The sequence below is a fragment of the Pundamilia nyererei genome, unplaced genomic scaffold, assembly GCF_000239375.1.
Source record: "Pundamilia nyererei isolate P.nyererei 1_Seehausen unplaced genomic scaffold, PunNye1.0 scaffold00006, whole genome shotgun sequence".
NCBI lineage: Eukaryota > Metazoa > Chordata > Actinopteri > Cichliformes > Cichlidae > Pundamilia > Pundamilia nyererei.
The window spans coordinates 3,613,352-3,628,341 of record NW_005187407.1 but is presented as its reverse complement, the minus strand read 5'-3'; the positions used below and the strand labels follow the sequence as shown (position 1 = coordinate 3,628,341).

General features: G+C 40.9%; 2 protein-coding genes across 4 annotated transcripts; both read right to left on the bottom strand.

The window, feature by feature from the left end:
- Nucleotides 1–1,469: 1,469 nt before the first annotated feature.
- Nucleotides 1,470–4,192, bottom strand: rilpl2 (Rab interacting lysosomal protein-like 2). Its single transcript, XM_005722112.1, has 4 exons — nt 3,702–4,192; nt 3,468–3,619; nt 1,981–2,121; nt 1,470–1,571 (listed from the first exon to the last, which is right to left on the bottom strand). Exons 1-4 carry the CDS (start codon nt 3,993–3,995, stop codon nt 1,550–1,552), a joined length of 609 nt encoding a protein of 202 aa, XP_005722169.1. The 5' UTR covers nt 3,996–4,192; the 3' UTR covers nt 1,470–1,549.
- A 1,435-nt stretch (nt 4,193–5,627) lies between these two features.
- LOC102197521 (RILP-like protein 1) lies at nt 5,628–14,379 on the bottom strand. 3 transcript variants are annotated; one of them, XM_013914227.1, is made up of 8 exons: nt 13,902–14,379; nt 11,019–11,169; nt 8,481–8,602; nt 8,102–8,407; nt 7,798–7,992; nt 6,173–6,315; nt 5,989–6,093; nt 5,628–5,822 (listed from the first exon to the last, which is right to left on the bottom strand). In XM_013914227.1, the coding sequence occupies exons 1-8, from the start codon at nt 14,190–14,192 to the stop codon at nt 5,732–5,734; spliced, it is 1,404 nt and encodes a 467-aa protein (XP_013769681.1). In that variant the 5' UTR covers nt 14,193–14,379; the 3' UTR covers nt 5,628–5,731. The 3 variants fall into 3 exon arrangements, with proteins under 3 accessions (XP_013769681.1, XP_005722167.1, XP_013769683.1); XM_005722110.1 differs by having other exon boundaries at nt 7,798–7,863; XM_013914229.1 differs by having other exon boundaries at nt 8,102–8,377.
- Between the last annotated feature and the right edge of the window lie 611 nt (nt 14,380–14,990).

Genomic DNA, 14,990 nt, shown 5'->3' with positions numbered 1-14,990 from the left:
ACCCATGGGATGGCTTTTTCAAACATTGTGAATTGTTTTTTTTCTTTTCTTTTTTTAACTATATTTTCACAGGTTTTACAGCCTGGGCCATTCACAGCACACCAAAGTAATTAAATTATAGATTTTTATTTATTTATTTTTATAAACACATTTACTTCTTTCAATTTAAGCCCAAAGAGTCATGTTGGCAGATTTCTTTCACTTACTACAGCAGTGTTTCTTCTCCATGAGACCTTCTGTTGAAATTGCAAAGTGACGGTACATTATGAATTGTTCTGTTATAGCCCAGCCACTACTGTGATTACAGTGATATTTAACATTTAGAGCCACTTAATTATGGGCTGGTTCCCATATGCAACACATGTCATTCTTGCTTCATTCATACAATGAACACATTGTATCCAGCAATGGTCCCCAGCAGATACTGAACTCTAAATACTATGTTGCATGGTCCCTCCATGTTATGTCCACAAATTCTTTAGTGCAGTTAGGAGATAAAAGCAAAATTTGCTACAAAATTCCTTTAAAACTTACCTGACGAGGCTTTAAGAGTGAAAGTAGGAATATTTCCACACATGCAGCTAGCACTTGAGATTGGGTTAAACCAGTGTGTAGTGTTAAAGCCATTTATCAGTGAGGCTAATTGGGGGGGAAAAAAGGGTTCATTTGTTAGAGAGCAAGAAAATGGGACCCTGCAGCAATGAAAAAGGTCATGTGGTCCGAAGGGTGCAGATTTACTCCGTTCCAGAGTGATGGGCATCTTAGGATAAGAAGAGGGGATGATGTGATGTAGCAGTCAAGCCTACAGTACGAGCCTGTGGGAGCAGTGTTACGATGTGGTGGTTGGTGACTAATCTAAATATACTGAGTGACCAGGTTTTTCCATCAATGCATGAACTGAACTGTCAACAAAGCTAAAGACAGTTCAGTGAAATATGAGAGTGGGTTACCTTTTTGTCCCGCCTACCCTTCTTCACACAAAACAGAAGTCAACGAGAGGACTTCAGCAAGAACAAAGCCTTGTAATCTGCTGATTAAAGCCTGCAAATCTATGCTGTAATTTGTGTATTAGCAATATTTTTGGCATCTGGCTAAAATATGATAAAACAAAAGCTTTTTAAATATTCAACTTGAGACAAAACACAAGTACAATCAAATTTATTATTAGATTTTGATTGGGTATTTTACCTTCATTAACAAGATAGAGATGAGTGATGGGAATGTGCCTACATAAAGACCTTATCGTGGCTCATTAAAAAACAAGAAAAAAAAAAAAAAGCTGATGTTCAAGTTTATAAATAATTATAAACTTGAACATCTAACATGATCATCACTTGTTAAATAATACTTTCCAGTTTCCTTTCCATATCTTATTTTTACAGAATTAAAAGATGTCTACTCTAAAAACATCTTAGGTTAAAAATTAGTACAAAATATAATGCTTATTAAAACTGACAAATACTTCTTAAAAAGTACAAAAGGAGTTTAATTTTGCCGACAAATCCTGTTTGTCTCCTACATGGTCAGTTCTCCGTGAAAGCTTTTCTTCTCATTTTCGCCTGAATGAAAACCTACAAACAGAAAGGTCAGAGTTAGCTGAAGGAGCGCTGGTGAACATGGAGCACGCAAACAACGCTGCATCACGGGAGGCTGTGATTACTGACGGAAGCATTTTGGCAGAGGCGTACTCTCTCTCTGCGTCTCGTTCACTGCTCAGACAAACATCCTGAGCGTCAGCATGAATTCACCCAGTCACAAGTATATCATTAGGAGACAGGAGACGGGCTGTGAGAACAATCTCCCTGCTAGCTTATCACAGCATCATGTGGTTGCTGCTCAGAATTCTTCTGAATCCTTTCCATTTGAGGTGCACGGCTTAAAACAAGGCCTACTTTTACTTCCTTTTTCCCGCTTTCTTTATATTATTTTTAGTCATCTGTAAATACTTTTGTTGGTAAACCGAGCCAGCTTGTTACTCACAGTTTGCCTATGGTCGTCTTCTCTTCTTTCGTGTCGTTTATCATGGCTGGTCTGTGCTCTGTAGCTGCAGGTGTCTCCACCTGCCATGGTGGAGATGGAGACACCTCCACCATGGCTGGTTCAGCTTGTGGCAGGATCCCACTGCAGGAGAACGGGGATATTTATGATCACTAAGAGTATTTTATAAGACAGGCTAATATTTCATTTTATGAGACATGATCGATCTTGCTGCTTTAAAATGACAACAAATAAAAAAAAACATGATGTGATTGACAATGAAATGTGAGGCTTCTATAATATGCATATATCTTTTTGCATTCATTGGCTAATTGTGGTTCTTATATTTGTGCACTCAGTGTTATAATTACATAGTCACATTCACTCATTGGCACTTTATTAGGTACACCTGTTCAACTGCTTTTTAACAAAAATATCTAATCAGCCAATCACATGGCAGCAGCACAATAGATTCATGCACGTAGACCTGGTCAAGAGGAGGTGCTGAACTTTAAACCAAACATCAGAACAGAAATGAAAGGTGGTTTAAGTGACTTTGAAAGTAACATGGGGGTCAAACTAGACATGCTAGTCTGAGTATGTCATAAACTACTGATCTGCTGGGATTTTCCCACGTGACCATCTCTATGGTTTACAGAGGCTAGCCTTATAAAGACCAGCTCAGATCAGAAACTGAGGCTCAAATTCACACGGTCTCACCAAAATTAGACAATAGAAGATTTTAAAAAATGGTGCCTGGTCTGAGGAATCTCGAGTTCTACTGCAATGGCAGGGTCAGAATTTGCCATAAAACAAGATGAAAACACAGCTCAATTCGCCTTGTTTGAATGGTTCAGGCATGTGGTGGTGGTCACGGTATACTGATGCAGAGGATATTTTCTTGACACACTTTGGGCTTCTTTGTACCAACTGAGCATCATAGAAACCATCTACCTGATCTTTATAACTACTGTGTACTCATCCTCAGATGGCCGCTTCCATAACAGGCCGTGTCACAAAGCTCAGAGCATGATAGTGAGTTCAGCTCAAATGGCAACCACAGTCACCAAATCTAACAGCCTCTAACAGCCCACAAGTCTGCAGCAATGGTGTGATGCTGTCATGTCAACATCAAAATCTGAGGAATGTTTCCAGCTCCTTGCTGAATCTGTGCCACAATGAATTAAAGGTTTGAAGGCAAAAGGTGATCCAACCTACTAGCAAGTTGTACCTAATAGATTGGCTGATCATTTTATGCATTTCCCCATGGACTCAGTGTAATTCTAGTTGAAACTGATATGAGATTCAAGCCAGTCTGACATAGCATTATACAGCAGCCCATCAATAAATCCTCTTACAAGCGCACAGTCTTCAGGTGTATTGACACTGAGCAGGTGCATTAGCTACATGTTTCTGATATAAATAAAGATTTATCATTATTTTATGTACTCTTAGAAGCCAGAGTGAACTTTACATTTCACACCGGTTACCTCTTGTACAGCTGAAGCTCCTCCTGGGCCACCATGAGCTGAGCCTTCAGCTGGTTCCTCTCTTGCAGCACCTCCTTCAGCTCCTGCATAGTGAATCGGGGTCTGTTGGGGTCTGTCAGGTCCACCACCAGCTGGTTCGGTCCCGAAGTCTGCTGTGATTAAAGGGGGGGAAAGCCATATTTAAAGGTCTACTTTTATCTGACAAGAGCCTGAACTATAGAGCGTCAAACTCACCGCGCCAGGCCTGGAGGAGCCCTCCTTGATGATCCTATCCAGTTCGCTCTTGAGGTTGTCCCGCTCCATTTTCAGCTCCTCCAGAGACAAGTTGTACTTGTTGACCAAAGTCTCAAACATTTCCAACACACGGACTATCCTAAACTGTAGGTCTGACACTTCTTCGCCAGTGCTGCTGATTTTTAACAGATCTCTTCCGATTACGTACGAGATATCATACACATCTTCCACAGTGAGCTCGAAAGCGTCCTTCTCGAAAGCCCGAGCTGGTGACGATTCCTCACCAAACTCCATGACTCAGCGGGACGGCCGAAATAAACTCGACTTTTTTTCCCCCGGATGCCACTCATAAGTCCTTAAACCCCACTCTTTCTCACTCTTTCTTGACTTCGGCTCGTACAGAGCGAAGGTGGCTAACTTTGGAGAAGCAGCACTTCCCCCATCACTCACGCACCAATGGCGTGACTCGTCGGACAGCAGAGGAGGGCAAAGTATCCTAGCGACAGGTGAGTACAAAGATCGTGTACAAGTCAAGAGCGCTCACTCGGCTCTGGCTATCCGCCAGATCAGAGATCGTCGGTTTGTAAGGAAAATAAAGCAGTTTGTGAGTGAGAGATCACTCTTCATATAGTCTCTCTGAACTTCTCTCAATCAAATCAGTTGAGAAAACACGTGATTTCATGTATTTTGTTTTAGTGGCTCTGGTTAGCTGACTAACTACAGTAAAACAAAAGGTTTGGGAGAAAAATATCCTAAATCTTTAAGATTGAAATTTGATGACTTTTCCGAAAATGACACAAAATAAACAAAAAAATATTTTCTTACATTTTATACTGTTGTTCAGTACAAGTTTTTGTACATTAAGGCTGTTCCGGATAAAATTTAACCCACATCTGTGCTCCAGTGGGTCATATCTGGGAAAATAGTTGTTTCAGGAATTCAGAAACTGTACATCTCCGATCTTTGTGTACTTTTTGTGGGGTAGCTTAATCTAGCATATAAACTGAATAAAAATATCATGGTATTGTGTAATTCAACTGTATGTCTTTCAGAAATCTTTAGCAATTTGAAGTTTTATTTATGTGTGCTCAATTATGGGACTTTGCAGGATTATTGACCTTTTTTTAATTTAAATTTTAACTACCAAGTAAATTACCAAGTTATTCCTTTTTCAGTTTTGCTTTCTTTCTGCTTGCTAATTTTGCAAAATTAATGAAGATATTTTTTTTAAAAAGAGCAAAATATCGACTGTGCTTCATTGTGACACCAAAAAAATTCAAAAGTTTAAAAATAAAACTTTATTATTTATTTCAAACAAACATTATTTTCCCTGTGCATCCTGGCACATACCAGTAGCTATGATAGTATTTATAGAGTATTCATTAGTGATGGAATATACTTCTCCTGGAGATTAAGACTTGCCAGTGTACACCACGATGTTTGGTGCCAGGCTGTAGTGATTAGCAGAAGCGCACTCTCTTCATGATGAGCTCATAGAATAAAGGCACTTCAACTTTCATGATCATGTGCTTACTTTGCTATCAGATGCATCTCAACATGAACCAAACAAGACATTCAGTTTATAGGCTCAACAAATACTCTGTATATGTGTATATGTATTTGGAGCCATGCAATAAGAAGCTTAAATGCTAATATAAAGCATCTGACATGTGCAGCATCAAAAGTCTCCCTCAGTATATCTGCATAAAGCAAAGCACTTACAGGTGGTGACTTTCCAAAGACATAAAATATGACTGTGACAGGTCATAAAAACACCTGAGAAGGTCCAGATATGGCCATTTGCCTCACATTTTAACTGCTGAAGTTTATGTAAAGCTCAAAGTAGCAAAAATAAAAACAAGAAGTATCATCAAAATAAACATTAATTCCTTAAATCGCCACATTTTTAAATGTAAAAACACAAGATGGGTTTGGTTTTTAATAATTAAGGATCGGAGCCATTAAACCCAAGCGTGTCGGTCAGAAAACTCGTGCTGAGATGGTGTGGTTTAAAAAAAAAAAAAAAAAAGTCATACGAAGGAAAGTCTTCTGATTGGCAACAATGTTGGATCGTCTGTGATCAAACCGGCAGCCACCATTGGCATAATAGCTGTGAAGATCCTGTCAAGACAGGAAAAGAGAGAAAACACATCATATGTAAAGACTATGTGAAATCAGTATTATTGAGTCATGTATTATTAGGCCATGTTATCCTACACAGGAGCAGAGTACTGATATTTCAAATAACAGGAGTAAGAAAACCATAACAAACAAACTCATCGCTCACAAGCGTCTTATTCCTGATTCACGTTGATCAGCCACAGGTAAGCTCGGAGGAGGAGACGGAGAGGAGACAATGGAGCCGGTGTTCTCCTCAGTGTTCAGCTCATCACTGAAGGATAAGGAGGAGGTCAATGTCAGCTTTTGTATCCGCGCCGAGTCAAATTTTATGCCTGTGAAGGAAGTCGTACCTTTTATAGTATGCCAGCTCCTCCTGCAGCAGGAACACCTGAGCTTTGAGTTCATTCTTCTCCTGCAGGACGTCCCGCAGCTCCTGCAGGGTGAAGCGAGGCTTGTCCGAGTCCTCCTCTGGCTCTTCATCCGTCGATCCATTCTGCATTCAAAACAAATATTCATTCTTTCTACTGCACAGCTTAAAAACAGATACTATAAAATGAAAGAGGTTGGTTATGCTGTTGAGTGAAACTGGTTTTCTCCAGCAATGTACAACAGAAAAAGGAGCAAACAAAGTTTCAACCATGAGTCGCCGTTCTTGTGCATTTAACAAAAAAAGGTCATGTCTGACAGATGTTCATCGCCTTAAGGAAACACTACATGACAAAGTTTGTCTGAATCTGCCTACGCTGACCTGTCTAATGTCTCTGGCATTGTGATATGAGCATTAACAATAACATCAGTCCAGTGAGTGTCATGGTGTTATGGCAGATTAGCTAAACGGTGAAACAATCTTCTCCCAGCTGTGCATCACTTCAGGCATATTTAAACATCCAGTGCTTGATCATTTTCAGCACCAATGAGGCGTAGCTAGTAATAAAGTGTGGACAAACTATTTTTACCTTGCTCCGCCCTTAAAACTGTGGCAATACCAGTATCCTGGCATGGCTACGCACACCTCATTATACCACTGTAGCATCAACAAACTACAGATCCATCAATATCGGCTGCTTATCTGGGGTCGGGTTGTGAAGACATCTGCCTGTGCAGGGAAGTCCAGACCTCCCTCTTCCCAGTCATCTCCTCCAGCTCATCCAGCTCATACCAAGGTATTTCCAAACCAGTTGAGGGAAGTAATCTCTCCAGCCTGTCCTGGGTCTACCTCGAGGCCTCCTCCCATTAGGACATGCCTGGAACACCTCGCCCACAATTGATCCCAGTTGGATCCTGAACCACCTCAGCTGGCTTCCTTTGAGAAAGGCCAGCCACCCTTCTGAGGAAACTCATTTCCACTGCTTATATCCACCATCTGATTCTTTTGATCACTACCCAAAGCTGTGTGACCACAGGTGAGGGTGGGGACGTAGATCAAATCGACAGCTTTGAGATCTTTTCACCCAAACACACTCGAAGCACCAATCTGTCTGACAATCTCCCCTCTCCCCTCACTCATGAACAAAACCCCGAGATACTTTAACTCCACCACTAGCGGCAGCATCTCATCCCTGACCCACTGCTCTCACTCTCGCTGCCTCACACTCAGCTTCGAACCACTTCAGTGTGAGCTGGAGGCCAGCACGTATAGAGGGAACAGATCATGGTTTCATGGTTCACTGGAGTCCCAAAAATCTGGTCTCCTAGTTTCACCCTATGACTTAACCCTGGTCCTTCATGTCCCACTTGCAGTGGCTCTGTGTCCCAGCAATGGGCCCACCCCACAGTTTGAGAACCACTGACCTGAAGTTAAATTAGATTAAACCAGATACATCTGTGAGTAGTGAGATTAAAGATGGTACCAGCTGACTGCTGTGCCTCACTATGACAAGGTGATAACGACTATTTAGTGTAAACAGCCTTATGGCAGCTCTGCTATAACAACACAGCAGCACTGGCTAAATAGTAAAGTGTACGTGGACATTACCAGCAACAATGTTGTTGAGTTCTCCTCTTCATCTCCGTCTTCCTTGTTATCCTCTCTGTTTGCTGACTTTCGGAGAAAGGAAAGACTCTTGTCGCACTCGAAACAGTTTTCCAGAAAGTCTGGATCTCCCCCACACTCCACCCACACTGAATTTGGTTTGAAGGAGCTAGAAAGGTGAGCTGCTGCTGCTGCAGACTAGATTTGTGACACATAAAAGCCACTTAGGCAAAAAACAAAAAACAAAACAAAAAACCGACCCACAAATAGTTTGAACATCTGCTAAATATCAGGTATTTTTTCTTACAGTCATCAGTGGGGATGCAGGTGAAGAAATCTCAGAATTTGACAGAGGCAACTCTTCTGTCTGAGCGACTTCTATCTCTCGCTCCAGCTCCCGCAGCTCCTTTTTCAGCCTGGTGACCTCCAGCCGCAGAGCCCCCGCTTCCTGGTGTTGTGCCTGGGCTGCAGCTTCCAGCTCAGCCCTCTGCTGAATCAGGGTCTTGCCCTGGGCCTCCATCAGTCCTATCCTGTGAAGAAGCTCCTGGTTCATCCTTATCAGCCGATGCTGCTGCAGCTGGAGCTGAAGTTCAGAGAATTTGCTCCATGAATTCTAGTAAAACAAAGTTGTTGTTTTTTGTTTTATAGTACATATATTCTTAGATGCAGGTATTGTGAATCCTCACCGCCTCGATATCCTCATTTTTTAGTGTCAGCTCATGATCTTTAGCCCGGATGTCGTCTCTCTGTTTATTCACCAAGTCTTGAAGTTTCTTCATCACTTGTTTTTCTTTCTCTGACATTCCTGCTGTAATCCAAATAAATAAATTAATGCTCACAGAAGGGTTACATAAGCATTCAAATAAGCACAGTAAAATAGGTTTTTAAAAAATCAAAACAGAGTGAAATTCTGCACTCGGGCAGATTTTGCACTAAAAACTTTTACCAGCATGAAACTGAACAGAACTACAATCACATTGAAAGAGTTACGAATCCACAGGAATATTTTTCAGTACGGATGCATTGTGTACTGTAAATCCTCCAGTTAAACACCAGGGTCACAGTCATTTGTTTTAAACAGCAAACGCCTAAAACTATTAAATGACACAATTTCCATGGTGTACACCTTCTTAATTTGGTGTATTAATACACAAAATAAAAGAGTGCAAAAGATTTATAAAAATATTTAACTTTTCAATTTAAAGTAAAATATGATAGGTTATTTTCCCAAAACATAGAAACTTTCACAAATGGCTTTGAGATTCAAGAAAATAAAGTACCATAGATGTATATGTTTGAGACAGATAAGGTGTCAGTGGCCAGAGGAGTCACGTCATGTAATATCCTGTTGTTTGTGTGCTTATAACCAGTGCATGTGCTGCAGCCCTGACAGTAAGTATAAAAGCACTTCCACACAGAGCAATATTTTAGTCGGATTCAAAAATAGACTTCTTCACAAGCTCCCGGCTTTCTCTCTGCACAGCCTAATGCCCAGGGTGGCTGTGTGTAACATACAGCAGACTGTTATGAGTATGAAACACATTTCAGATTTTCAGCCAAGACTGAGCTAATTAAGAGTCAGAGCAGAATTATTACAGTCTTGCATTTTTTTTTGTAATAACATTTGAGTTTTTATTTTCAGTTCGGTTTAGTTTCAACCAGTTTGCACAGTGGATTTTCTCGTGTTGGATGTTAGTTTTTTGTACATTTCTTCCACTTATCCAAAACAGGGTCACAAGGGGGGTTTCGGGGCTGGAGCCTATCCCAGCTACCATAGGGCGAAAGGCGGGATACACCCTGGACACATTGCCAGCCTGTCGCAGGACTAAGACATAGAGACAGACAACCATTCGCACTCACATTCACACCTATGAACAATGTGGAATCATTATTTAACATAAGCCCACTAACTGCATGTCTATGGATTGTGGGAGGAAACCAGAGTACCCAGAAAGAACCAACAAAGACACAGGGAGGAAAAGGTCAGATGCTGGATTCGAACCCAGGATCTTCTTGTTGTAAGGAACAATGCTAACCACTCACAGATTTTTGTTGTAATAGACCTCACTGCACTGAATCATACTTGTTATTAATCTCTGTCTCTCTTCCGCAGCATGTCTTTTATCCTGTCTTCCTTGTCTCACCCCGACTGGTTGCGGCAGATGGCCGCCCCTCCCTGGAGCTGGTTCTGCCGGAGGTTTCTTCCTGTTAAAAGGGAGGTTTCCATTCCCACTGTCGCCAAAGTGTTTGCTGACAGGGGTCATATGATTGTTGGGTTTTTCTCTCTAACAGTATGCATTATTGTAGGGTTTACCTTACAATATCAAGCGCCTTGAATCAACTGTTGTTGTGATTTGGCGCTGTATTAATAAAATTGAATTGAATTGATCATATTGACATGACAGCATCACACAGTTGCTGCAAATTTGTCAGCTGCACATCAATGATGTGACTCTCCAATTCCACCACATCCAAAGGTGCTCTGTTTGACTGAGATGGGGTGACTGTAGAGGTCATTTGAGTACAGTGATCTCACTGTCACCTTCAAGAAACCTGGTTGAGATGATCTGAGTTTTAAGATCTGTTCATAAAGAGATGGATACGGTCAGCAAGAGCACTCGGGTAGACTGTGGGGTTTAAGGAAGCAGGAAACGTTTTTCTAATCTTCTGTTGTCCAGTTTTGAGGAGCCTGTGAAGCAGTTTTCTAATCTTAGCTGACAGGAGTGGCACCCAGTGTGGTCTTCTGCTTCAGGTTCCTCATGTTGTGCATTCAGAGATGGTCTTCTGCACACCTTTGTTGTAACTCGTGGTTATTTGAGTTACTGCTGCCTTTCTCACAGCCTGAAGCAGTGTGTTTTTTGCTTCCGACCTCTGTTATCAACAAAACATTTTCACCCCCCGCTCACTGTATATTTTCTCTGTTTGAACAATTCTCTGTAAACCCTAGAAATGGTTGCCTGAAGAAAAAAAATCACAGCAGATCAGCAGTTTGTGAAATACTGACACAATCCATCTAGCAGCGACAACCATGCCATGTTCAGAGTCACTTAGATCACTTTTCTTCTCTATTTTGATGCTTGATTTGAACTATAGCAGGCCATCTTGACCATGACTATGAGCATACATCCCTTGAGTTGTCCACTAAGATGTAACACACCAACTGTTTTCTTATTCAAGGTTTGTGTATTAAACCCTGGCCGAGAGCTTTTTGGTAATCAACTCACCTTCATGTTTCTGCAGATCTTCCTCTGTGACCGGTGTCTCTTTAAGTGAGAGGCTCACCAGCAGCCTCTTGTTCTCCGCCTGAAGCTGAGTGATTTGAGAAAGCAGGTCCTGGACTTCTCCTCTCCACACATCCTCCAGCAACTCCAACTCCTGAGCACAAAAATGAGGACACTTCAAATGGAGTACTGGACCCATTAATACTTTAAATGGAAAAAAGGAAGCTAGGGGCATGTTAGATTTTTTTCTTTTATCAAAAGAGATCATCCCTTACTTTATGAGGATGGATCAAACCTATCACACTCTGTGCTCCACACAAGCAGTGAATCAAAATAAAGTCTAATTTGCATCTAAATGTAGAAATAAGAAAAAGCTTTTTAGTCCTGATTCACCGTAAATATCCTGAGACTGAATAGAAATGACCAAGAACTGATAACTAATCACAAGAAAACTCAGCTTTTGTGCATCCAGTGCTTGAAGCTGAGAAGAAATAGTGTGAAAATTAGAGTGTGTGCTTGTGTTAGCTCTGAGAGGCACTGGCCACCTGTCCATGCTGTTTCACGCCACTTGTTCAAAGAGGGGATAGACTCTAGCGGTCACATGACCATAAAACAAGGTTACAGGGTCAGATGTGTGTGTACTATTTTTCCATGTTTTAGATCGAGCAGTTTTAACATTACATGAAGATAACATCTTCATCGTGATTTTCTGGTAGAGAGCAGAATTCATGGATCCATTAATTAAGGCAAGTCGTCCTGAAGCATCAAAGCAGCCCCAGACCGTCACACTACCACCACCATTTCTGATTAAAATGCTGTGTAAGTTTAACATAGGATGTAATGGGACGCAAACCTTTCAAAAGGTTCAGCTTTTGTCTCGTCAATCCACTGAATTTTATATATATATTTATTTATTTTTTGGAAATGTGAGTCAAGACTTTGTTTTCTTTATGCACAGGAGTGGTTTTCTGTAACCTTAGAGCTCTCCCATGGATGCCATTTTTGCCCAGTCTCTTTCTTACTGGAATCATGAACTCTGATCTTAACTGAGGTAAGTGAGACCTGGAGTTCTGTAGATGTTGTTCTGAGTTCTTTTGTGATCTCCTGGATGAGTCGTTGACGCACTTTTGGAGTCATTTTGGCAGGCTGGTCACTTCTGCAAAGGTTCAGCACTGTTCCAAGTCTTCTCTATTTTCTGTATAATGTCTCTCATTGTGTTTTACTGGAGTCCAAAGCCTTAGAAATGGATTTGTAGCCCTTTACAGAATGATAGACGTCAGTAACTTTCTTTCTCAGCTGTTTCGTTGAATCGTGGCATGACGTGTTGCTTCTTCACTTTGTCAGACAGACTGTGATTTCCTGATTCAACAGGTCTAACAGTAATCAGTCCTGGGTGTGGCTGGAAACAGAACTCAGCTTTAACTATCAGTAACCACAAAAAATGTGGTTAATGATAGTTAATTACGGGGTTGTGGAGAGAGAGTTTTTACTTTAACACACAGGGCCAGGTAAGTTTGGAAAACTTTTTTCCCCTTAAAAAAATGAATTCATCATTTTAAAAACTCAGGTTTTACACACACACACACACACACACACACACACACACACACACACACACACACACACACACACACTCTGATGGTTGCATCGTGGGACTCCATTTCAGCAGTGCTTCCAGATTTGCTTTTTGATCATTGGAGAATTGCTTAAAAAATGATTATGTATTTCAGTACTGGTTACACCTGCATCAGGAAATGATAGAAGTGCGAGAACAAAAACAAAACCTCTTTGGCCTGCAGCAACACTGAAGGCAACAAAATTAATTTTCTTGTCACTGAAAATGTAAGTAATTTTCTCAACCCTATAAAAAAAAAAATTGCGTCTCTGCCACCGCTTCTTTCATGAAAACAAATTATTATCTCAGATGGGCTGATTTCTTGTAAATCTGAGAGTTATTTGTGTAAACTGTGCAGCTAATGGCTCTAATCCACAGCTAAAATAAATGAAATATTGTGCTGGATAAGGCCAGCCGCACATCTGGTTTATTGCTCCCAAAATCTGTACTTAAAATACTCAAGCATACACAACATGTGTCTTAAAGGTCCGGTCTTGTTATTATACATGATAGGAGGTTGTTTGATTCATTAGACAGTGTGCTATAAAGCAGTTATGTAATGGATGTGAAATGGTCATCCTACTGCAGCAATCTAATGTTAAATAATACAAACAGTGCTCAAAGCAACTCATTAAATGCCACTACCTGAATATAGTTGTTATAGTTTTATTTTTTCATTAGTTTCCAGAGATGATTTTCTTGTATCAGTTTAGTTAGTATTGTTTGAAAATATTTAGCTTTAGTTTAGTTTTTATTAGTTTCAGTATTTGTTTTGGTCTTTTTAAATTTTATTGTGTGCAGAGCATGTGCCAGAGACTATATTTAGGAAAAATCAGTACATGTAAGTGTTTAAAAGCAGCTGACTCACAGTCCAGACACTTAAATCAAAGCCTCATCCGGCAAGCTGTAATAATATTTAATCTCTATGCTTATTTTAGTTTAGTTTTCCAAGTTCACAAAATCGTTCCAGTTAGTTTTCCCCTTTTTTGTATTTCTAGTTTTTATTTTAGAAGTTACAATATTTTTCCACATCTAGTTTTAGTTAACTACAATAACCTATGACTGAAGGAAAATACACAAATGATAGCTTCAATAGGCACCCACAAACATTTTTAGCTGTATTTTCTCCACTTTATTCTGTTTTTCCACACTAAAAGCGGAATTATAAAATGTGCTGATATCCTTTTTGCTCACCCGACACAAGGCCTCATAAACAGGTACACACACAGGTGGAAGTAGAAACAGGTGTCTGCAGGTAGGTTGACACTGACCTTCTGGTGCTTCCTCTCCTGCTCGTGTCTGTCGCTCCGCTCCTGCCGCAGTCTGTCAAGCTCCCTCCGCAGGTCCTCGGCCTCCTGCCCAGTGGCTCCGCGGCTCACCAGCGCCTCCAGTAGCTCCAGGACCCGAACCACTCGGGGCACCAATGCGACGAGAGCGTCGCAGCCAAACTTGTCTATCATCCGCTCAAACTCCTGCCCTAGCACCGCCGCTATCTCATACACATCCACAACCGTGAGCACCGCCGCGGGTTTGTCCAGGACCGACACAGCCCGGTTCTCCATGCCTGAGCTCAGTTTTATCTACACCGCAGGACTTTTACATATTTTCATGTCCTCTCAGTCTCCGAGAGGACTAATTTGCAGATAGACGAGTTTACCTAAGCAAACAGGAACCTGAGCGAGAACGCAGTTTGTTGACAGTTAAAACTTTCTGCTGCCCCTCGGATGCCGCGTTCACATACCCGCGAAAAGTCGTAAATGTCCTCATCCGCGGTAAAACGTGACATTTTTGCACGTTATCAGATGTACAACAGAGACATGACGAAATACGAGGGAAAACATGTAACTACCCCCTTTCATTTTTTTAAGGACCGGTGATTATTGGAAGTAAAATAATTTTGGCGATACTTGGAGTCGTGTATGATGAAACAGCAGTTCTTTGGGTGTTTAAACAAATATCAGTGCTTATTTTTTTTAGCTCACGCTAAGTAAGAAAACTGAGAGAAACGCATACTCCTCTGTTCCAGCAGTTCAACGTGTGATTTCAAGACGCTGGTCATATTTAAAATTGTCTGTGAAGGCAGCAATCCTCGTTGTCTCCAGGCCGAACTGCGCATGTCAAAATATCAGTAATTCGTTACCTTTTATGCTCCTAATGTAGGCTCTAAAATATCCCGGCCGTACGTGGCGCCTTAGCGACAAGCAGGAAATAATAAGCAGTACAGCAAAATACATAAAACAAAAAAAAAGTTAAATGAAAATGTTAAAATATCGCCAGTGTCACTGATATATGTTGTGGTAACAATGCATGGTTCATATGTTCAGTGTTATTTTTTAATTGTCTGAATTAGTCATTAATAA